Source organism: Bombus vancouverensis, chromosome 5 (assembly GCF_051014615.1).
Source record: "Bombus vancouverensis nearcticus chromosome 5, iyBomVanc1_principal, whole genome shotgun sequence".
Classification (NCBI taxonomy): Eukaryota; Metazoa; Arthropoda; class Insecta; order Hymenoptera; family Apidae; genus Bombus; species Bombus vancouverensis.
This window is the reverse complement of record NC_134915.1, coordinates 7360056-7384648: the sequence shown is the minus strand read 5'-3', so window position 1 is coordinate 7384648 and position 24593 is coordinate 7360056. Positions and strand designations below refer to the sequence as shown.

The 24593-nt window shown below is 31.9% G+C and overlaps 2 protein-coding genes and 1 long non-coding RNA gene across 10 annotated transcripts; 1 reads left to right on the top strand and 2 right to left on the bottom strand.

Moving 5' to 3' along the window:
• Positions 1–225: 225 nt before the first annotated feature.
• LOC117159691 (uncharacterized) lies at positions 226–19638 on the bottom strand. Of its 8 annotated transcripts, none has more exons than XM_076618980.1 (6): positions 19620–19638; positions 9606–9848; positions 8629–9020; positions 4369–4635; positions 3716–4105; positions 226–3341 (listed from the first exon to the last, which is right to left on the bottom strand). In XM_076618980.1, exons 2-6 carry the CDS (start codon positions 9823–9825, stop codon positions 3093–3095), a joined length of 1518 nt encoding a protein of 505 aa, XP_076475095.1. In that variant the 5' UTR covers positions 9826–9848; positions 19620–19638; the 3' UTR covers positions 226–3092. The 8 variants fall into 8 exon arrangements, with proteins under 8 accessions (XP_076475095.1, XP_033195664.1, XP_033195662.1 ...); XM_033339773.2 differs by lacking the exon at positions 19620–19638 and adding an exon at positions 19107–19248; XM_033339771.2 differs by lacking the exon at positions 19620–19638 and adding an exon at positions 12930–13060.
• On the top strand, positions 18075–20296 carry LOC143302754 (uncharacterized). Its single transcript, XR_013058549.1, has 3 exons — positions 18075–18462; positions 18537–19202; positions 20115–20296. It is a non-coding gene; the product is annotated as an uncharacterized LOC143302754 (long non-coding RNA).
• Positions 20297–21201: 905 nt separating this feature from the next.
• On the bottom strand, positions 21202–24537 carry hd (humpty dumpty). The gene is made up of 7 exons (XM_033339762.2): positions 24404–24537; positions 23498–24125; positions 23054–23382; positions 22739–22944; positions 22465–22668; positions 22211–22397; positions 21202–22131 (listed from the first exon to the last, which is right to left on the bottom strand). The coding sequence occupies exons 2-7, from the start codon at positions 24097–24099 to the stop codon at positions 21956–21958; spliced, it is 1704 nt and encodes a 567-aa protein (XP_033195653.1). The 5' UTR covers positions 24100–24125; positions 24404–24537; the 3' UTR covers positions 21202–21955.
• Between the last annotated feature and the right edge of the window lie 56 nt (positions 24538–24593).

The following is a 24593-nucleotide window of genomic DNA, read 5'->3' as shown; positions in this document are numbered from 1 at the left end:
GTTCTAGAGCACATAATCGTAGGATATGCGAAAGAAAAAAGTATGCTAGGTTGCTGATAATCGTTCGCTATTGTAACTGGTTCAGCTGTTTTACTTGTGTTACATATATATATATATGTGTGTGTCTTTAAACAGATATCTTTTCAGAAATTGACAAAACAAGTTTAATAGTATTTCAAAATATTAAAACAAATTAGAAGAAAAAGGTATCAATTGGAATAAACATTGGCTTTAAAATTTATTTACACATGCTACACAATATACACTGTAAGATATGAAGACTCGCGTACGACCTTCTGGACGCTGTAATTGCACCAAGTACACTCGTAATTTGCCGCGGCAGACCAAACAGTCATATCGCTGAAATAATTGCACATCGCCGTAATAAAAGTTATAATGCAGGAGGTGTAACACTGGTAGGTCGAGCAACAAGAATTTAACGAAACAAAATACAATTCGTACAACAACAACAACTGATGTTACAGGAAGATACAATTCGGATGGCACCACGTACGCTACGCAATACATTGTTCTATATAGCTGTAGAAATCAATGAAAATAAATAATTCGATTCAATTTTCATAACTGTCTGGTTCTTCCTTTTTCTATTTTATGCTTAAAACATGGAATCGATAATTTGCCATTTCTTATTGATTTATAAGAAGAGAAGAGATGAACGAAATGATACTTTGTTAACATGAAATTGGATAAACAAATGGCAAATAGATGCGGATAAATAGCGGATAAATACCGCTACACACAAACGCATGTTCTTCCATATTTTAAGCATCGAATTATTTCATCTAGAACCACCGAATGTAAGCACAATTATATATCTACTTATAAAATTACGAAAACAAAAACACAAAAAATGTTAATCAATCGAGAATTCCTTAAGAAGCTAAACTTTTGGTCGAAGAAAGGAACAGAAACGGATTAACAAGTATCGTTTGATTCAACACAAAAAGAAAGATTGCACTCGCCAATAATTCTTGAACGCTATACACATACTGGTATTTCTTTCTTCTTTTATAGTACGACAGGCACGCACACTTACGCACACGTATATTCTAATATTTGGACATTTGTACTTGACGTATTTATAATCGCATGTATAACAAAATATTCAAAGCTACATTTCTTTTTCGGCTCTGAGAATCGTTGAGCCTCATCTACATAGATGTAAGTAGTTTGCACTGTCGTACATTTAACTGCCTACTTCTCATAATTATGAATTCAGAGAAATATATCTTTCCGAATTAATTTCAATGACAATTTTATCGGCGTTTCATATTTGCACGAAAATTTAACAAAAAAAAATAAAATGTTGCTTTACTCTTCATAATACGATGAACATTTAAGAGCTCTTTTTTTCTTTTTTTAGGCATTTAAATAGATCCAACCATTGTTAGGCCTATATTTAAAGGCAAATGTTCGAAATATAAATATATTAGCTCGGCTAACGCGACGATCGAAATAATATAAGCTCAAGAAAATTTCTGTTGGGCCCCTTTAAATGTTGTAAAATTATTTCAATGATCTTATATGTATATCGCACGTATACATATTTAGTAGAATACCGAAAAATATAGCAGGAATACCGAAACGATCTATGCATATCAGAAAATACATAGATAAGACGATACATATTTACATACATATTCCCCTAAATTAATAATTATCCTCGTATCCTAAGAAGGTGAACAAATTCTGTAACTTAGGCTTCAATCAGTTAAACAGTTTCACAATGCAAACCATACCACAGTCTCGCAGCTTAAGTAATTTGGTCGAGTTTTCAACATAAATTTCTTCTCCTAATCTTACGATAGAAATATTGTGTATACGACAGTAAATCGTCGTAGAATTCGACTTATCGGTACCTAAACAACCATCTCGGAAAATGAGAGATAAGGATTGTTTATTATTTTCCTACATGGCCTGTGTTCACCATCAGTTAGTCTCGAATCTAACATAGGTGCTTCAGGTACTCTTTCGAACAAATTTCTATTTAATCTATAACAAGAATACCGCGAACCTTAATAAATAAATACGTAAGTTGTGGCAAAATTATTTGGTAAGATTCGTTATAAAGTTGATTCGCATCTAGGACGAGATTCAAGGGGGACACGTAAGATGTACAAAACGTGGTACTCGAATTTAATATGACAAAGTTATATCGTATTTTAGTGGAGAAAAATTAATCGTAATTTTTAGTAATTAAATCGTTCGTATGATCCTGCACGTTGTTTCTAATGTTAGTTATAAATGTTGTCCCTTCAAAAAGTATGTTTTAATGCGCTCAGTATTGAGTCGAATGTACATTTTTTATATATACTATTTATTGAATGCCTATTTATAGAAATTATCTTCATATGCTCGTTTGTTAACCGTCACATGAATTTTGAATGACTCGTCATACGTGTAATAATCTAATTCTCTTATACGTTCAACCAGTAATTCAAATAAACGTGTTGTACACGTTTCATTTATACGAATTACGTAAATCTCGATATCGTCTCAGCTACTTTCACAGCAGCGTAATATTAACGAATATATAAAAACGAAATAAGTATGTGGAATTCGTATAAGAGTAACAATGGTCTCACAACAATCAGTTTCATTCCATTAGCGTTTCATTTTGAAACCATAGTTTCTAATTAGCGTTGTATATAGTGAAAATGTCTCTAATACATATCGTTGCGTATTTATCTTATGTATATAAATATGAAATATAACTTGTAACCAATTTACGACCTTACTAATTTACTTCGCTAGTTCAAAGAATGCAAATTTTCTTTGCAGAAGAACGAACATCGAGAATCAAGAATTATTGCACATAAAATTTTGTTGAACTAGAAATCAAATAAAAAAGATTACTAATCATAGTATCTAAAAGTATGCTAATAAATTTCTAGCTTTTATGTTTATTCTCACGCTAGTGAACGTTTGATAAAGAGAAATCAAGAAAAGTACCTGTTTCGAATCGTTGATCGAAAATGCTCGGTAATTTCCGTCACTCCGTAGCCGTATGATTTCCTACCCATAGAAAAATACTTTTTTTAAAGTACGGGAGAAAGTAAAGAAAAAATTATTTAAACTATATCTTGACCGTTTTCGACCTGGCAACCATAATTGTCTTTATCTCTGTTAGCATCTTTGTCTTTATCTTCGTTCCCTTCTTCCGCGATATACTCTTCCTGTTCCTTCATTTTTCTTTCGTTTTCAACGGATGCGAAATCTTCATTTTTGCTCGTCGCATTCGCGGAATGGGATTTGTTTAGTAGAGAACTGAATTCGCCAAATTTCAGAATTTCTTCCATGGCGGACTGTTCTAAATTTACCTGCCACATATTTATAGTATTAGTATCTGGATTTATACCGTTGCCTACTCGCTTAAACTCTCGCTAGTTAAAATATTTTTGAATGAATTTTCACGAAAATAGGATCTGTAAGGATGGAAAAATGGTGGAAATGCAAAAAATAATAAATACATCCTATTGTAAATAAAAAGAACTCTGCAATATTCAGGTTAAAGAGAGGAATTCATTGTAAAAGGAAAAAATTATTATTTAACATTAAGATAAAAAGAAATACAAATGTTAAAGGAGAGGAGAAAGTTGAAATGAAAATAAGAGGAACAAAAGTCATCTGCGAGAGCATTTAGAAATCGAAATTGATTACAACGTGATTACGATATTATGTAAACGCGTCTAACCTTTCTCGGTCTACCCCTTTTCCCTTTAACCACCGCCGACGGTGCTGATTGACAACTCGAACTTGACAAGCTATTCTTCCTTTTTGGCCATTGTAAGTGCGAGTCCAAATGCTGCTTCAATTTGTCCTGTCTGGCAAACATTCGGGGACAAATGCTACAGGCAAATGGTCGTTCACCCGTATGAACTCTTCTGTGTCTGGCCAAATGAGAAGCTCTCGTAAAGGCTAAAGTACAGAGGTCGCAAGAGAAAGGTTTATATTGTGCTTTTTCAGACTTGGGCTGTATCGGTCTGGCTTCTTTTCCTTCGTTTAATCCTGACCTCTTCGTAAGATTATCGCCCTTCTTCTTGATAGTTAATCTTGGACTGTCATCCATGTTCTTTGACGATTCCTAAAAATAGAATGACGGTGTAATGAAAATAATTGCCTGTAATGGAGACGATTCCTAACTTACAAGAACGGTAGTAATAATTAGATTTAAGTTCAACAAATTGATATGTGTTACCAGAATGCATATTCGCGAAATCGTAGTGCCGATTCTGCCTAATTCTTATGAATATCGTGCTCATACGTTAACAGATACCGAAATACCAAATACAAATATCAATGATCTTAAACATAAAAGCAATTTCAATTGTAATCATCTTCTCATACCAGACTTTCATCTCGTTCTTGTAAGTCGTCGTTCATCTGTATATCCGGTACCGTAGGATCTGCAGATGTGTTGTTAAAATTTGGTTCGGACTTAACCGTGTTCGACGAGTCTTCGTAGCTCTCCCTCGTAGACTCTTCTTTCGAAGCTATACGCTCCTTTGATCTAAATTCTAATACATCATTGTTTCTCGTTGAACGTCCCACCGAGACCCTTTTCTGACCTTTAAATCTTGTCTCTCGCTTGTACATTGGCGGTGGCATACGTCTCTAAGTCATGCAAAGAAATTACAAAAAATTAAGATGCCAGTCATAAGTATTCTACGCTCGTAAGAGCGTGAATGTATTAGGTTAAACATAAAGGTCACTTTCTGCTGCTGTATGCATTTCAAAGAATCTTATGAAAGCGTTGCTCGTGCTAGCTATAACGAGCGAACACTCTAAAGGAGAAATTGCAAAAATTTCAAGTTAACTGACAGCATTCAATTCGCCTGTAGATTTTCTATGAACAAATGGCATACATTTCACGTAGGTCGATCGTTAAAAGAATGAAGACAAATTTTTTTCAGGTAGACGAAGCTTGTTTCTGAATATTTCAAAGAAAAATTCAATCTGAACAATAAGCTATGTATCGCGACAGTCGAGTTGTGCTCGAAGGCGACACTTTTATCGCTCTGGAAGAAAGTGAACAGTATAAATATTTTATTAGAAATTCTTATCGAATTACCAGACAGATGACAATGATAAATCTTGCATATAATAAAATACATAGTTCCGTCACTTACGTTTAGGAAAGGATATTTTTTTTAAATTAAATACTTCTTTTACGACATAACAGAATTACAGTATAACATCATTTATACAAGAAATTAGCAGAATACGTATTGAGCCTTTCTTTACCTAACCCGTATTTGGTAATCCAACTGTGAATAATTATTAAACAAATAGCAGAATGCAGAAACAAATCTACCAGATTTCTTTAGATAAGAAACCAAAGAATTTTAGACAGACCCGATAAATAAAATATTTGGCACAATTGCTGGAGGTAATAGGCTCGATTATGTACATATATAAACAGATCTTATATAAAACTAGTGAACTTACTGTACTATATTAAAAAAAACGTATTGCTCAATCTGTTCTTACTCATGAATATTCTTAATTCTTAACATTAAAAATCCTTGATAGTTCCCCATATAAATATACAGAGCTGACGCGTTCAAACTTGAAGCGCGTGTAGCATTCATTAAAATAAGCAAGAAAGTCTTAACAAACATTCATGGAAAAATCACTAGTCTGAAAATTACAAGATTTCCTGTTTCCTCATTGCTTATCGCTCAATTATTATCTATAAATCCAACTTTGCTTGCAAAACTATTTCCTCTGTAAATGAGCTACTATCACTATTTATATATAATTACTAACAGATCTCAATCTTCCACATTCTTAGAAACAGTTAATATAGTAATTACTTTTCAACGTTTCAGTCTCGGTTAAAAGTAAATACATGTAAGTACAATAATATCGCGCTCGATATAATCCTATTTATGTGTTTGCAATTGGAAAAGTTTTCCTCATAGAAGTTGTTTGTGTCTAATGTTACTACTCACTTTATCGTGCATGAAAGAAAAGTCTGTTATTTCGAAATTTCGTGCAAGAATAAACTGTAACCTGAGAAATAACCATACAAACGTACATAAACGCTGCAATGTTAAAACAACAAAATTCTGTTTTCTACTAATGAATGGCGTCATGTATTTATCTATGATTACACAGAGTAAATCACCTAAAAGTTTAAGTTGAAATATTTTCGATACCAATAATTAGGTATATCAAAAAATGTTTCAGGTAAAAATTAAATTGTTTGAAGGCGAGTGTATTTTGACGTTATTAGTTCTTCCATAGGTAGGTGCGTAAAGGTCAAAGAGGTCAACTTTGACTTTTTAAACGGACGCGTATATTTTTTAATACATTAGCCGACGCAGCTCGAGATTCTTTATAAAAAAATTATTAACTTATTTTTGTGGAAAAAGTGTTAATTGGTAGATGTTTTGACTTTCATTTTGTAAAATTTATCGTATGAAATATAAGAAAAACAAGTGCAAAAGTAGTATAGTGCCTTGCGTTTTCCCTACGACAAGTTTTACGAGATAAAAGTTAAGGTAGCTATTGGATTGATAGTTTTTCGACATAAGTAAATAAGTATGTAATTTCCTTGAAAAATTTTTCGATTTATTACGTGCTTGATAGTATCGACACCAAGCTAAAAAAAACTTAAACACTTAAATGACTCACCCCGTATAATGCTAGTACAGCGTTTATTTTGTGTCACTTGGTAACAACTAAAAAATTTAAATGATTCGGTTGATAAGTTTAAGGTAACACGTAATAGTTACGTGGCTATCAGTGAATGCACTGTACTAAGACTGTCTAGAAAACTAATCAGAAACTAGTGATTTTTGTATCCATGCTTTTTAAAATCCTTTATATGCATTAAATGTTTCACATATAAAACCTATAGCGACAGGATCAATCACGTTAAAAACGTACACAATTTAAAATAAACAGCCTCTGAAGTTTCTATACAAATGTCATTAATTTGTTAGTGGAACGAATATAGCATTCGCTATTTTTAATCATTGGAACAGGTAAACTGAAATTTCGGTTTTCCTCCTTTTATGGATAATAGTTCATTTAATCTTAATTAGATGACATTGAAATGTATCGATAAAGAGCAAAGAATAAAGAATATATTCTATATGAAAATTTTACTATCCCGATTTCTCTTTGATTATGATAAATCGCCCATCGTTAAAATCTCTTGGCACGGAATGACATTTTGTTTGCGCAATTTTTAATATATTCGCAATTAATCTTACACGTGTTTCAGAGATAATGCAACATTTAGTTGACATTAACATTTAAAAAGAATCTTCTTTCTCTTTCTCATAGTAATTCATTTACATTTGTACATGCACGGTGTCTCCGAAATCATAGCACAAGCGGTCGGATGATTCTACGTATAAAAATGAGCCGAGGAAAAAAAGAATAACATTTCTTCGTCCAAGACTTTGTTCCCAAGGAAAATAAGTTCGAAGATCCGTCAAGTGTACGTGTACTAATTGTAAGCTTCGAGGTATCCGACTTCTTTTTCTGCTCGTGTTTATATTTATAAACATGAACAATGTTATGATTTGCTTTCTATTATTGCTGCTATCTTATTTCTACGGTCTGCGTATTTGCGATGGTTTCAGAAATAAGGGTAAAAGTATTAATTTTTAAAAATCATTTTATTGACGTAACAAGCGTTCAAAATCTTGACGCGTTGCTGCATGTATAAGTCTGCTTGTCTAATTAAATTATTACCACCGCGAGCAGAGAGACAAGTCGAATGCCTGGAAACTTACAATTGGCACGCGTGCATCTGACGGATTTTCGAGCTCATTTTCCTCGAAAACGAAGTCTTAAACGCAAAAACGTTATTCTTTCTTCGTCGATTTATTTTTGCATGTAGAATCACCACCCGAGTGCACCGCTTGTGCAATGATTTCGGAGACACCTTATGTATAAACAATACAAGGTGGGACAATAACTTTAATCACCGTAAATATTTCTTTTCTTTTTAGAAATATGGAAAAATATTGTTTATGAAAGTTCTATGGTATTAAGAGACTCGTAATATGACAGTAATAATTTTTTTGCTCGTGAAGGTTTTTCGAAGATTTCGAGGCCACCCCCACTTTTTTTTTTATGACGCTTTAATTTCTTATTCCTGATAAAATAGGGTATGTTTGAAACAATTGAGATGATTTTAACGAGGTCATTCGACAAAGAGAAAAGAGTAAGCAACAAATCTTACATCACAGCAAATGTTGGAAGTGGTACCATTTGCATTGATCCCCCCACCCTCATCAATAATGGCCTGCTATCTTCTTCTTGGCATTGATAAAATTAAAAGTTTTGTAATCTCTGGTGTAATTTTATCTCACGGTATTTGTAAGTTAATGTTCTAGTTTTTTACATTCTTTTTACAGATACATTAATATAGTGATTGAACTCAAGGTAACTTCTTATCGATATACTTGTATAAGTATAAATAGTTTCGTGATAAAATATATTTCAATAACTAACATAGTTCGATTCAGGTATATATTTGGTAGATTTGCGTGACTAATTACATACGTGCACGTACAATCTATGCACTATGATAATTTGACTGTTTCACATTTTCTCTATTATTTTAATTATACCATTTGGACTTACAATTTGCGTTTCCGACGATCGCAAAGGTTCATCGAACGTATCCTCGTGTCCATCGATCACCATCGGATCGTCTTCCACCTCAATTTCTTCCACTTTGATGTGATCCTCTAATGACTCTATGGAAGACTGTTTTGGTAGAAATGGTATCACGGACGGTTCCTTCATGTACTCCGTTGTATGAACTCTCGCCTCTATGTGACACCGTTGCATCCGTGTTTCCACTCTCGTATAAGGGCTATGACTATTTTCTTGATTTCTCTGGTCACCGGAAAGACCACGGATCTCTAGATCTGTGGCCGTTTTAATCAAAGATGGCAAATGTTCTTCAGCGACATCGATCGAACCACGGTACATAAAATCCAAAAGACATTCCATTTCTTCAACCGCAACACCTACGGGATATGGTGTAAATAAGTAGAAGCCATATCAATATCTACTGCATCTACATAAATTTAAATAAATTTGCACACCTACAGTCGTGCTAAGCTCACACAACATTTACATACTCGCATCTAGTATGAATATATATTGTTTACTAGACATAAATTTCTTCGTCGCGATTGGAAAACCACTGTACAGTATCTTAAATTTCATGCAGGAAATCAATTTATTAAGAAAACCGTTTATATGTATCGATAGAAATATTTTTCAAATTTGTACTTTGTTACGCAAAAATTGTTCAACGTTGTATTTCTTCAACGTTCAATGTTGTTCTATGCTATGCTATGTTATTTACAGTGTTATTTACAGTTAAAGGAAATAAAAGAATGCAACCTTGATATACTTAATCATACTTCAAAACAGACATTATTGCACGTCATTAGAATCGAATAATTATAACGCTATAATTCAGCATTAAATTTTGTTGTTCGACGCTACTACGTTAAAAGTGAATTCACTGATATCAATATGTAAAAGAAGATCATATATTTTAGAGAATTGCGATTGTTAAACTGAATTTTACCTTTTAAGCTTACCTTTTAAAATAAGAATTGGCTGTTCACCATAGTGTTCTTTGAAAACTCTTTCAAAATAAGGACTACATGCTGCCAAGACTAGTCTATGTGCCCTTAACATTCCACCTTGACAAGCTAACGTTGTATCAGTCAAGGAACCACTCTTATAGAGTCCTTCAAACAATCCAGACAAGTTCGCTAGGTGATTGTTCCAAGTTAGGTTGAATGTTTTCTCACCCATTGTTATGACGCGTTCAGTGTTCACTGCCAAACATACCACAGTCACACATTTATTCGTTAGATAAATATAAATCACCTTTTGAAACTTTTGCATTCTTTTCTACTACAAAATGTACTGTTCGTTGATAATAATTAAATAAATAGAATTTTTTAAACAGATTTCATAACAATTTTGTCCAAAATAGTATTTCTAGGATGAAATGATGTAAACGTTAATTACATTAATTTTCATAAATCATAAATATATTACCAAATGCATCGCACATTACGATTTTAATTAGACCAATTACAATCTGTTCAGTGTTTGCAAAATTATTGCAAAGTTGGGGAAACTTATTATTTAACGTAACGATCGCGTTATTTTATGATGTTTGTACAAGAAGTTTCTATAAGCTCGAATATGATATTCTGTATCTCGAGCGAACAAATTTCTTGATATTTACCCTTTATAATAATCTAACAATAGAGATTAACGAATTTCTTAACAGTTTTCTATAATTCACGAGTGAATATTTATATTATTCCACTTTTCACACAAAATTTAGCGACATAAAACTTGAACTTGCATTTCCAGTTCTTAAAGGAAAGTGAATAGACGCACAAATATCACGTTGTAGGTAATTATCGTTCTTCATTGTGCAACGTTTGTACAAATTAATTTGTTATGCGGTGTCAAACTTTCCAGCATTATTATATCTTATAATTCTGTAAACAAAATAGCTAAGAATCTTGGCTTTGAGTACTTCTATAGTTAAGAAATTAGGTCCACAGATAAAGCAGATGTTAGCTAACAGTTGTTGCTCAAATGTGATGTACAAATTCTTTCTGTTGAAACATCAAAATAATACAATTTTCTTATGTAATAAGCAACTGTGCTGAATTTAGCAAGTATATACAATAAAACGAGGACGTTTCATACATTTCTTACAATCATACTTACAACGCTTGCATTCAAATTCAGACATGTTCTGTCCAATTATCAAGCATTAATTTTACTGCACAAATATTCATTCTGTACAAAAACAAAGAGAAGTATCTCTTGAGATTCTATTTTATGACACATTAAGAAATGAAAACAGAAGTAATACTAATTTATATTCTATACAACGTGAATCTAAATTTATGTACAAATGAAATTATGGAACATTCTGTGGCTGAAAATAAGACGAAAATTAAGAATAACAAAATTGCACTGGAGATTTCGTTTTCAAGAAAATCAGCTTTAAGCTATTCTACACGCGAAAATAATTCGAAAATATAAAATAAAGTTTGTGTTGGAGAAAGTAATTTGAATATACGTGTATTTAATGTAGAATTATTTACTCAGCCCACGCGTATTCGACAAATTTTCAAACTTCACTTTTCCTGACAACGAGGTTTCAAACAAGAAGACGTTGTTCTATATTTTTCACTTATTTTTGCGCGTAGCATAACCCTCTGCTAATTGTCCACTCGTAATCGTCTAATCGAAAATTAATAAAATGCACAAATATTTGACAAGTTTTCAAACTCGATCTTCTCAGAAATAAAGCTTCCAACGCAAACTTTGTTATTCTTGATTTTCATCTTATTTTGAGCCATGGAATCTCCCTGACTTCACTTCTACCACGAAGTAAGACCCACGCCCGATGCGCATCTATGCCAAACATTGTATCGAAATATGAAAATTTAAATTATTTCAAGCACATTTTGAAATTCTGTTAAAACGTTAAATTATTTTCTAATTCCAAGGTTCTGTACTATTTTGTATTTTAGCGAATTTATTACATTCTTCTTCAATTTTTTTAAATATCTAAAAATTATTGGCTTTAGCATACTTAAAATTTCGAATATTTCCTTAATGAAAACATTTCTGTTTTTCTTGCTGAATAAAGGTTACGAACCTTATGAATTTTTAATCATTTAAAGGAAATTTTAGTTCTGAAGATATTGAAATCCTATGTCACAGACAAAGAATAACATGATTTTTTTTGTAGAGTTCACAAGTGTTTCTTACAGCATTTTTCGATACATTTTTAAAATGCATACACCAAACATTGTAGAGAAATACGTATTTCTGCTCATAATGCTTCACTATGCAGAAGTATTCGCTATACGAAGGGCTCTTTGCTTACATAAATTTCAAACAAATAAACTAAAAAAATGTGCTACATTTATAAAAGAAATTCGTAGATTAAGATAGATAAAGGTATAGCGGCACAAATTTATGGCATAATCTGTCTATCACTAACATCGTTCAGTGTAATTGAACATTTAATAAATTAGGAAATTGACTGAATTAGAAAGAAACATTCTTCGCTTTTATTGCAATATCTAGAGCACGCCTAGCAAAACCGAATGGTTTCGCTGTCCTAAAGAAACTATAAATTCTTCAAAGACCATGCATTAGATAAAACAATATTTATAGAATAAAAACTATCAAAACAATGTCATAATGATCTAGTAATTTATTCATTAATAATGGTTTTTATACCTGTGTAATAAAAAGATGCTTGTGTTTCCTTGTACAATTATACAATTTTTATTCAATCTTACATTTGCTTCAGGATTATTAATGATAGAAACTACTTTTTGCACAAATGTATAATTTGTTAAATGTTTATTATATTTAATAGAATAATTAATGTAGAACGGTTGTGTAAGACTAAATTACCTAAACATTGTCGTATATAAAAGCAATACAAATATTACTAAATTATTAGTAAATATAAAGTAAACATTTATCCTTTTCTTGTAACGTGTTACTTTAGAGAATAGATAACTCGCAAATTAATTATAAGATCTATTTACTATTATAATTTTTTCCTAACATACTGTTTCATTATATAATCTCTGTCAACATTATTTCCAATAAATTTTTTCTCCTATTCTTCTCTGTGACTACACTCTACTACTGCACATATTTATTTGTCTTTATAGTAATACTCTTTCGGAAATCCTCCAAGAACGAAAGTATAAATATAAACCGAATGACACGCAATTAGCAATCAATAGAAGCAAGATATCTCAGCGTATTTGAAACGCGCAATGATTCTCATGACGTATTAATTTCACTAAGATGTTCCACAGAATCACTTTAATTGTTTGTATCAATGTAATATTTACGTAATAATTGGTATGTTATAGCTGTACCCGTAACGAAGTAGTGTTGATGTTTAAACATCTAACCACTGCAGAATGTTCGTGCAGTTAACGAGTTTACGAAATCGGAAGTCCACCTACAATGATCAACGCCGAGAATAATTTGTCGGCACTACCATGGTCGATTTGGAATAATGTTCGAGTAGCAATGTACTGGACTTAAGAGAAGCAGGCTTTTTAATAGATTTTATGAAATAATAATTTAAAAGCAAATTTATTGATTTTGTGTGAATTCGAATTGATTCACAGAATTTTGAAAATGAAATGCATCTGATAAAATCTGATAAAATTCGTTGTTGTTTTATATAGTAACAAGAATGACGTAAAAGTTTTCTGACGCCCATTTTGGCACTCTTCTTTACACATGTATTTATTTCATACATTAGAAGACGTGAATTTAATTTTAATACTAATTATACATATAATGTGAAGGTAAAACAAAATATGTGTAATAACTAATGAAAACGTCTATGCATTAAAATAATTTGGAAGATAAGTTTGTATCTTAAATTATATATTATTATTATCACATATATTGAATTTATTTAGTTAATTGTAAATATTGTTGTAAATATTATTTCATAATAACATATTAACTTAAAAATAGGTGATTATAAACAATTTTTGATTGTAATGGTTACTTAATTCTGTAAAATATATTTATTATAATATAAAGTATAATATAAAGATAACAATTTAATAAAAATCTGATTTGATAAATATTCACAGCTAATATTTAAATTATAAGTCCAATGAATTATTGAAATAGTTTGCACTTTTTACTAACTAATTTAAGCGATCTATTATGTTACAGAACAAATTTAGTTTGTTTATTAGTAATTAGAATATAATGCGATACATTCAAGTCAATGCAAAACTTGTTGTCTAAATATTTTCATTATTGTTAATATGCTCATTAATGTTTGTAGTAAATATATATGTTGCACAAATAGTTATCTTTCTCTCATGAAATACAAACCAGTAGCTATGAGAAATTTAAAATATAAAATTAATACAAGAGTAAAAGTAATATTTAAATTATTTTAATTGAAATAATCGTATAAAAGCTAATTAGAAAAGCAATTGCATTAATTTAATTGAATTGTACAAATTAAGATTTGCTTTCAGTTTAATGAAGTGGAAAAAGTTTATTTAGTTATTTTTCTTATTAAAGTAATTGAAATACGAAAATACCTCGGTGAAGTGATACGGTTATTAGCCAATACAATTTAAGCGACGATTTAAAATATACGTACTTTCACGGACGTACGTATAACGTGCATACATGAACAAAAAAATAGAAGGTGGATCATCAAAGATAGAAAATCAAAATGAATATTTGAATGAATATTTAATGTCGGGATCATGAAATAAATCAAAGAAGCCTGACCCGAAGAGAAAAGGTATTGAGAGTAATATTCAAAAACTCAAAAAATTCTGAAAAATAATCGTCAAAAATCAGTTAGAGGATACCGTATGCAAATCTTGAAAAAAGTGTACATACAATGAATCTAATGCAACAGTCGTCGAAGAACACGAAGAATTTTCATCTAAATTACGATAACGCTTAACACACAGTACTTGCAGTAAGAAAATTCATGCATTATGTAGAACGGAGAAAATATGGATTAGACAAGGAGAAGAACCGAGAACGACCACGGGAAATGGATTGAATTACGTATTTTCCTTGTTTAATTGGATAACCTAGTTTGAAAATTATGCAATTATGTTAAATAGAGAGATCACAAATTGGACACAAAGATACACAATTTAACGTATAATGTATATATTAATGTATATATTAATATTATATTTCATGTAACAAAATGAAAGCACGAAGAAGGCAAGCAAGAGCAAGTGAAATACGGATTTATAAGCAGAATGCATGGCTAGGTGTTCATGTTCAACATTCATACATGGCAAGGGAGTAGAAAGTGGGCTGAAGGGCAGAGTGATCTAGCGATGGTCATGCGCAGGCGTGGTACCTAGGCCCGATCCATAATTTCGTTGGTGGACCCCGTCACGCATTTGCAAGGGGCTAGGCCGTGTGTCGTCCGAATGCACCCTTTTTCCCTCTCATTTCGAACCATGTTACCATACATAACTACGTCACCGCACAGCAGACGCGGGGGCCACAAAAATCGTCGACCATTGGGAGAGAGAACGGCCCCCTCCGCGACCAAGGGAGCCGTCATCACAGATCGTTGTTCGTCACCGCGTGGAAAAATGTCTAAACGTCTGTTCATGGAAAAAAGCACACATCGGGTTCTGACCGCGTAGAGAATTTAGAACACGTTAACTAACGATACGAAAACATAGACATTTCTCCAACTTGCAGCTACTTCTATTTATGAAACGACAAATTTGAAATTTCAATCTTTCAGTTAAACGATGGAACGTTTAATGAAATTATGGGACAAGAACGTGATAAATGTAAATCTCGCTGTTCGAAATTGCATTTGAAAATATTTGGATTTTCGTTGCAATCGCTTATTTTAACAAAATCGAGTTTGAAATTGTCCTGAGATATTATAAAATTAATTAAATTCGATATATCTTTCCCGTAGATTAAATTTCTGTGCTCGTTACAATTTACGTAAAACGAAGATCATTTTTTATATCTTTATCATAAAAATTGTTGTAAATATTTGATTGTAATTTTCATCTTTCTAATTAAAAATAAAAAATTGCTTTATTTCGAGATAACTATCTGGGCATGGAGAGATATTTTTTATTTAATGCTAGCTTATAGCATAAACCTTATGATAAACCGATGTATAAAATAAAAACTATTTAGTATAATGATTTAGAACAAAAGGTATTTTGTAAATGTACCCATAATCTTTATCAGTTGTATACATATAACAATTCCATAGTTGTAGAAGAAAAATGGCAAAGATATATTATTGAAAATATTGAAACAATTAACAATGAAATAATTGAACTGAAGTCACTATTTATCATGCTATTCGTCTGGTGTGAACATTTGAAAAATATTATATAATTATGTAATGCATATTACACAACCATGTGCTGCAACTAGATAATGCAAAATAAAATAAATGTAATCTGTAGTTTATCATTAAATATACCGTACAGATTAATTTATTAATACAAAGCTAAATTTAATGTACAATTTCTCATTTTTTCAAAAATAGATGTAGATGAAAAGATAAACGTTGTTTAGTATTACCATTTTATCGCAAAAGTTAATGTCTAGATATTTTAACATTTTTCAGAAATAGAAAAATCATTTGTAGAATACAAACATACAACAATACATTCGATGTTTATAAACATCGAAGGCTATTAATCATCTGTTAAACACATCAATCTATCTCAATCTTACATCGTAAAAATTTCAATATAAGATATTGAATTAGTAATTATTGAAGTGAGATATTAATGATATATGTTTGATTTCTGAAAATCAATTTTTTTACCATATAATAATTATAAATTATATATGATAATATAAAAGCTTTTCTCGTTTGTGTGCACATGGTACTTAGTATTATTGTAAGAAATATGCTACAAGCAAAGATAATCTCTTGCATATTCGAATATTGGTATAACATTCCAATAGTGCAATATGTATACCTAAATAAGGTAGGAATCAATGCGTAAGCAAAACAAGATAAATATTCGTAGTCAAAATGACGTTAACGTAGTATTACGACTGGAAAACATATTCAACAATATGCACTGATTACGTAGTGAACAGGTGTATGCAATGGGAGAAGAAGATAACTCAACAACAAAGTTCAACCTGTGTTTTTATAAGTTTTATAAGTAGGTATATTTGCTTTTTTATCGACTACTAGAGTACGTGACTGGTAAGTTTTTCCCTCTTTCTAATTGCAGTTTTAAGAATCTCATCATTTACCGATGCTGATTTTTTTTATTGTTCAGACATTGTTTTAAATTATATAACTACGTAAATATACTACTTGGATAATTTAAAACAAGTTTCATTGCGAAGAGCCCAATGTTAACAATTTGATGTTATAACGCTGTGATAAAGGAACGATTGATATCAGGCGTGTGTAATCATCATTATAGGTACACATTGTGAAGATAAAGTTATCGAGACAATGTTTTACGTACAGAAGCGGATGTTCCTTGCTTAAAAATTTCATTGCTTGAATTTAAGCCTAAAATTTACCGTTGAAATAAAATACAACACTGTATAACTTTTTCCCTTACATTTCGGCTTAAATTACTGTAATTACAAGGATTAAACCTGTACTCCTTTTTCGTTTCCTTATGTCTGATTTTTACATTTTTACAAAGAAAGAATCTTAGTCACAAAAATAATTTGCTGATCTTCTGTTGTGTTATTTATGTAAAATTACTCGCAACACAGCTTATTAAATAAAATTACTAACGACAACGATTACTACGATATTTAAAGGAAAATTTTATTCACGTTCGAATAACTGCGACCTATGTTCGATATACGCACACGCTATCTGTATCCTCATACAAGTATAATAAACATACCAAAACTATCCACTCAACAGGCTACCAAAATAACAGCGCAGAACAGAAGCAGAAATTTTCACTGGCATTGAATTCTTTTCGCGTTACATTTGTTCAGTCTACTAATACAGTAAAGTACACATAAAATATTTTAATTCAAATCATTTATCGCTGAAAATCTGTTAAGCAGTTTTTCTTCTTCTTTTCTACCTTCCAATGGTACATGATACGTTTAATATCTAGCGCATTTTGGCTCGATCAAACAAAAGAGCTTTTATGCGAATAACTCTAAATTTTGAATCAATAAGTATCATTTACTTCAGTTGAAGCGAAAAAATTGAAATTAAATACACTTATTGTATGCTTTAACTGTTGTTTCCAGACATCCTTGTGATAATTGTTACTTAATTACCTATCTAATATTCCATATTTCATCCACATATGATGCAGCATATGATAAGCTTTTCATTCAGTTAAACAATCGTGAATATCTGATTTTGTAAAATTCAGAGTAAATAATGCACATTTCAGTAATGCCTATTCATTATGATTTATTTGAAATTACGTATCGAGGTCACTGATTCCCGTGACTAAGGTATCCAAGAATGCATAAGATCTCCCGTGGCTGGTTAGAGCGCTCTAGAACGCTGAAGATCAAGAGAGCAAAGAGTCGGTTTAAACCGTGTGCCCCGTCCCAACGTCGACTCTATTAATACCCGCGCCTTGTCGTCGCGTCTCGAGAACGTGTGCACCGATATAGAGGCATTAATACGATGAGACTGTCCTTTTATTAAAAAATCTTCTGGTCTTAAGAACGAATAAACTGAACAGAAATTATGTTCGTGTTGATCTTGATACGAGTATATACGAAAAAAAAAAGTAACAAATCGTAACAGTAAGATTGCTAAAAAGAATCGAGGTGATTTTCATATGTTAAATGTGAAAATAATGAAACATATTAAAAGAAGGTTTATCGTTCCATCAAAATGGAAACATCAACAGTCTACTGTTACAAGTAATTAAACGAATTTACACGTTTGATAGAATTATGCGTTTGATTGCGACAAAGATGCTTTTTCTTTCTATAAGCTGCGTTATTCCATGAAAAAATTGTAAACGAGAAGGTGCGATCAGGTTATCGACTTGAGTACGAGACATGACAAGGAAGGAAGGAAAGGAGTTGCAGCTTTAACAGGACATATCGTAGATGTCGTACAAGTGCATTCGCAGTCAATTATGTGATCAGCTACAACCATTCGCTTCATGAAGCTATTAGGAACAAGTTTAATAGAATCATCGCATCGTTCCGATGTGCGATGAGTTATCATAAACAGTACGAGTAAAGGTATAAACTGTTGCAATTTTAATGGAGTAGCCTACAGATGTCGTACGAAGACTTAAGCCCAATCGAAGTCAGCGCAAATATCTAATCGACAGTTTCGCAATGTCATTTCACCCTTGTAAAATTTCTATCGTTGGTTCGACTCGATAATTGATTCAGATCATTAAACAACCTGGCGTTGCTCAGCGATTTGCCAAACGTGTCTTAAATTAAACAAGGGATAGTCGGGAGTGAGCGAAAGATAAGCGTAAAAAATTATTTCACGTAGGTAGACGGATGCACCCTAACCAAAGGCCATTTTCTTCGGATTCACTCACCTTTGATTGTACGAGAGGATGAAAGTTACGGGAAGTCTTGTGAGATTAAAATATCACCAACGAAATCAATCGACGAGTACAATCCAAGAAGAGGAGGTAGGTTAAAATACACCGCGGCAAGTTTTCACTTTTTCCTTTTTCACAACCACCGTACACCCTTACGTGTTCCCCGAAATAACCAGTTTCGAGCGAAAACGCGCACCGCGAAAAAAAGCGTACGCGAAGAACGTACACCAAGTAAAGAATCGAGCAAGCTATTGAGCTCACTCTGCGAGGGGCACGGCACGTGCTGGGGCTCCCTCGACCGAGTCGCGACTGATATCATTTCCAGCGGGGGACTGTGGGGTCGCCAGCCAGAACCCCACCAGGGGGTCTTCGTGCAACCCCCACGCGGTGTCGTAGTAGTCGTGTTCGCCGTCGTGGTTGTAGCTCGTTGTCGTGGCTCCACCGTTGCTAGCCTCTCGAAACCCCCTTTGCACGTACAGGGAATAAGGGACCAGGATGTATACGTACATCATGGGGAGAGAGACCTCTCTCTTCTTCTCGCACATTGCGATCCTGTCCGCGTCGGTCTCTCTTGCACTCTCACTCCCTTGCTCCCACGTACCATTCATTTCCGTCTCGTTTCTACGCGCACTTTTATCGTATATGTTTCTCTTTGTTTCTCAACGAGCTTCTCTCTCGTTCTCAACTCCTATCCTTGTTTCGCGTAACGTGTTAGGTCGAAGCGTTTGTTTCTCTTTCGTCGTTCTCCTAGCTTCGCCAGTTCCGTGTAAAGCACACGCAATATCACACCAACACAGCTATGGATCTTCCTCCCCCGCCCTTCACCGATGGTCCCCTCCCTTCGCGCGAATCCCTTACCCCCTACGTATCCAGCAGCTTTATCCACCCTGAACCCTCCTATGTACGAGGGTTGCTTCTCGGCAGCCTGATCGGACGTTCGCGAGAAGGGACTTTCCCCTCTACCTCTCTACACCGCCCTAACCATGCTTTTTCGTATTTCAGATTTGAGGTTGTTTTATTCTCGAGAAAAATTCCATCGTCCTGTTTTATCTCCTACAGTCTACTTTTGAGACTTTACCTGTTATGTTCTGTGAAATTCTAAAATATCGCATGATCACAAATTGCCGTGCATCTCTTTCAGGGGAGATTAATTATGTACTTGATAATTAAAATTTTTAACATCACTTCAGTCACATCGTTGTATTTATTTTTATTTACATATTAATCGAATTCCCTTTTTCGCGTTCTTGCTCGTTTCATGCGAGGTAAGATTTGTTCCATTCTCACTTTACGGCTAACACTACTTTCAGCTATCTTTAAGAGTACGATAACGATTGCGATAGCATTATAAAGAAATTTGGCTTTGAATCAAGAAAGTCAATTTTTAAATGGAAGGTAAAGGAAATTCCTAGTATACGAATGTCGCTTTCACCAATACCATTGGGGGCAATATTATCAGTGCATTATTCGATTCGAAAATTGAACTCGCATAAAAGACCTTGGAACATGAAACTGCTCGTTGAAGAGAATCGCAATACGATGAGCACAGACTGCAATGGGTACTGACGTAATCATGACATGGATACATATGTACTCGTGCTCAATGTATGCGTAAAATATACAATATACATATGTTCACGTAAACTGTAATAGATTGCACAATTTGTAACATGATCAATAAAATTTTAAAAAATTTTTCATGCAAAATAAAAATCTTTCACAGTATAATTGAAATATTAGATAAAATATAAATTTAAATATTATATTTCTAAATAGTCGAAAAAATATTTCTATCTTTATTAAACTAAATATTTACCGAAGACAAATAAGCAAAACAATACCTTATTACAATAAATTGATTGTTCACGCTCGAGGTGACCGGGCGACCAATTCGGGGGCAGCGAGCGAATATCGATTCGTTATTTTTAGGGGTAGTCCATCCGCGAACCCCACCTTCGTCGCGCCCCCGTTTGAAAATTTGTCTGTAATGAATTTTTGTTACGTATATTTTCGCAGGACCAATATATTCTGTGAGTAGTTAAACAAAAAACACCAAAAGTGAAGAATATCAAATAAAAATATAGCAACATTATTTTTATACGATTTTTATTAACAATATTTTTTTGTAAATTTAATACAATTTTTAGATATTAAAAACATTTTTACCGATAAAAATTAATTTTATTTCTATTAAAATTATATAAGTTATAATAGTTTATTTATTTATTATTTTCTGCACATGTTTTATATAAAAACTAACTTGCATCTTCTGTGCATCTACAGTGCATCTACAGTGCATCTACAGTGCATCTACTGTAATTAATTAACAAATATAATTAGATTGAAACAACGGTAAGATAGAATATAGTTTTAAAGTATTTAAATTTTATAGCGACTTTGTTTTAAAACAGATCGAATAAACGATTATCATTTATTGTTAAATATTTATTACACAGTAAAATAACTGTTTCATTAAAAAATTTTCACAAATTATGGTTATTCTACTGATTTTAATATAGTGCCAGTTTTGTAAATGATCTGTTATACATTTAATCATTATTGTAGTCAATGTATAGATTTCAATAGCAATGGTAATAATTATTACTGTCCTAATTAATATTATGTTAACATCGGATGATCCTTATATTTAATATTTTAATTTGATGTTCACTGGCCCAATGAATTTTAAATCTCCAAATAACTTCGATTAATTGATTTCATTGATGATTAGTTTTGAGAATAAATCATATTATCCTAATATCTAAATTTTTTTCTTCAAACTAATTAATAAATATAATCAATTAAAACTTTGCTATAATCTCCTATATTATTACAATTATTTGTCAAGACCATGTATACGAATTATTTGAAAATTTAATATTTTCTATAATTTGAATATTTGTTGGGTTAGGACTACAAAAATCCTTTAATAACTCGCTACTGAATCCACAATCGCTCAAATTCTCTTTACCAAAAACATTTTCTGGAATTTTTGGTATATTTCCTAATTCCATTTGTTCTGTGAAAATACAAACATTATATACTGTTCATATGATTTTTATATAAACAATCATAATTTTATGGAAGAAAACATTTACCAAAATTATTTTTCATTGCTGAAAATGAAGTTGTTGAGTGTAACCGTGCACAACTTGCAGAATATTGTTCTAACTGACTAGATTTCATTAAAGAACAGAGTGAAGGTAAGACATGTGGTAGGAGGGGTCCTTTTAATTCCAGAGAAAAATATTTTTCACTGTCAACACGAACTATGCTTTCTTTAACCTGTAAAAAATGAAAATAATTTATAACTCTATTATGTATCACAACTGTAGATATAAAAATATTTTACCCTAATTGGCTTTAATGTTGCACCGTGAAAAGCTACTGGTGATAAAAGAGTTGGAGGTACTCCTGCTAAAGGACCAGTTGTTGTAATAGCAGATTTACAATTAATTAAAAAGTTAAATAAAGCTTGTGACTCTACACCTTTTACAAAAATCAAGGATTGTTTCATATTGTCCAGTTCAGTTTCTTTTTCTAATGTCATTCTTGCCTAGAGAAAAATCTTAAAAAATTAGTATCGGTATAGAAATAAAAAAAAATTGTACATGCTGTAAAATTACTTGAGAATTATTAATTTTACGAATTTCAGAATTTTCAACTCCTAAGCTCTGTAGCCATTCATCTTGTGTTTCATCTTCCTCATCATCAAGATTTTGATTCTCTGTATAGCTCAATGATGTAGCTGAGTCTGCTGTATCACATCCTGAATCAGTTACATCTGATTGCCGTTTACAATCTTTTCTCAAAGGCATTGTATATTCAATTTCTATGAAACATGTGCAAATGAAAAATAAAATGACGTCAAAAATTTTCACTACATATTATAATTTATATATATAATTCATACCTTATAATTATATATATATAATTCATACCTTCCTGTTTTAAAGACTGTCGAAAGCCACGTGTTGTAGGTGTCACAAGTGCATGAGCTTCAGAAATTCCACAAATTCCAGCAGCGCGGAATAATACAGTAAAATTGGTCGCACAAACATAAAAATATGGACATTGTCGTGCTCTCAATAAATGAAAAAGTGACCTAAAGCTTTCACTCCATTCTTTGTATAAAGCTTCTTTAATGAGCATGTTGTTTACTATCATAGAATTACTTGTTAAATTTGCACTTACTTTCCCAGTAGAACGAGGAAATAACTCCAACCATGGTAATGAAGGGTGCTGCCATATTAAACAGCATTGGTGTAACCTGTTTAACAAATATTTTAATTGATATATATATTTTTTTTAAATTTAGTAAATATTTAATATATATATATATATTTATTTATTATATTAAAATATACAAAATATATAAAAATTACCTTGCATTTGGACTAGTATCTAAAGTTGAATGTTGTTCACTAATATCCAAACATCTTACGAAACCAGTAGTACCAGAAGCTTCTTCGCTAGTTTTCAATTTACAATTCCAAGGAAATGGTTTTGGAGACATAAATCTCATTTTAGTTTTTAAAGTCCAATCTATTGGAATATATTTTTCACCTTTCGGTATTTCTAAATCCAAAATATTCTTACTTGCTTCCAATTGTAAAAATGCATTGCTAAATGTTAAAGAACAATCATTTATTGAGTTTTCTGTTTCACTCACTTTTGGAACTTTTATTTTTAATAATTCAAATAGTGTATTATCATTACTAGCTTCTATGTCTGGAGGTGTTATATTAAACTTTTTATCTGTTTCATCTTTAATGAAAGGATTCTTTCGCTTTTGACCTACACAATGATTGGACACAATATTTTGATTATTGGATTTTTGTGTAGGCTCTGATTCTAAATTTTTTTTATTAATGCGTGTATTGTTCATACGTGCTTGTAGGGCACGCTTCTTCATTTTTAAACGATGCAACTGCATTACTTCGTCTGGTCTTTTCCATTCTGATTGCAATTTATTTCGATCCTCCATTAGTAATGGAAATGAATTTTGTCATGCTATCATATAAAAAAAATATAAATGATAATTAATAATAATGGCAATAATAACGTTTAATATTAAAAGATATAAATATAAAAAAGATATAACATCAATATCCTTCTATATATTCTTAATATAATGCTGTAGAATTTAGCTTTTGTTATGTTCTGCACATTATCTATGGTTTTACTTGATAGGTTAAAGTAATAAATGTTTTATATTTCTGTTTATTTACGATGTTTTAAATGATTCTCGACAATACTGAAAGAAGAATTATATGATAGAATATACACACCGTTTCTTAAAATCTTTTTATCAATCTGAAGATACTGTCAATTGAATAAAGATTCCCTCACTTGACACTATAAACAAGGCGGCCCCATGCACATTAGAAGAGTTTCAAACTTACTATAACCTGTTATAACGTACTAACAGCCAGTACCTAAATAGGACATACATATGTACTACATATGTGTCAGAATATG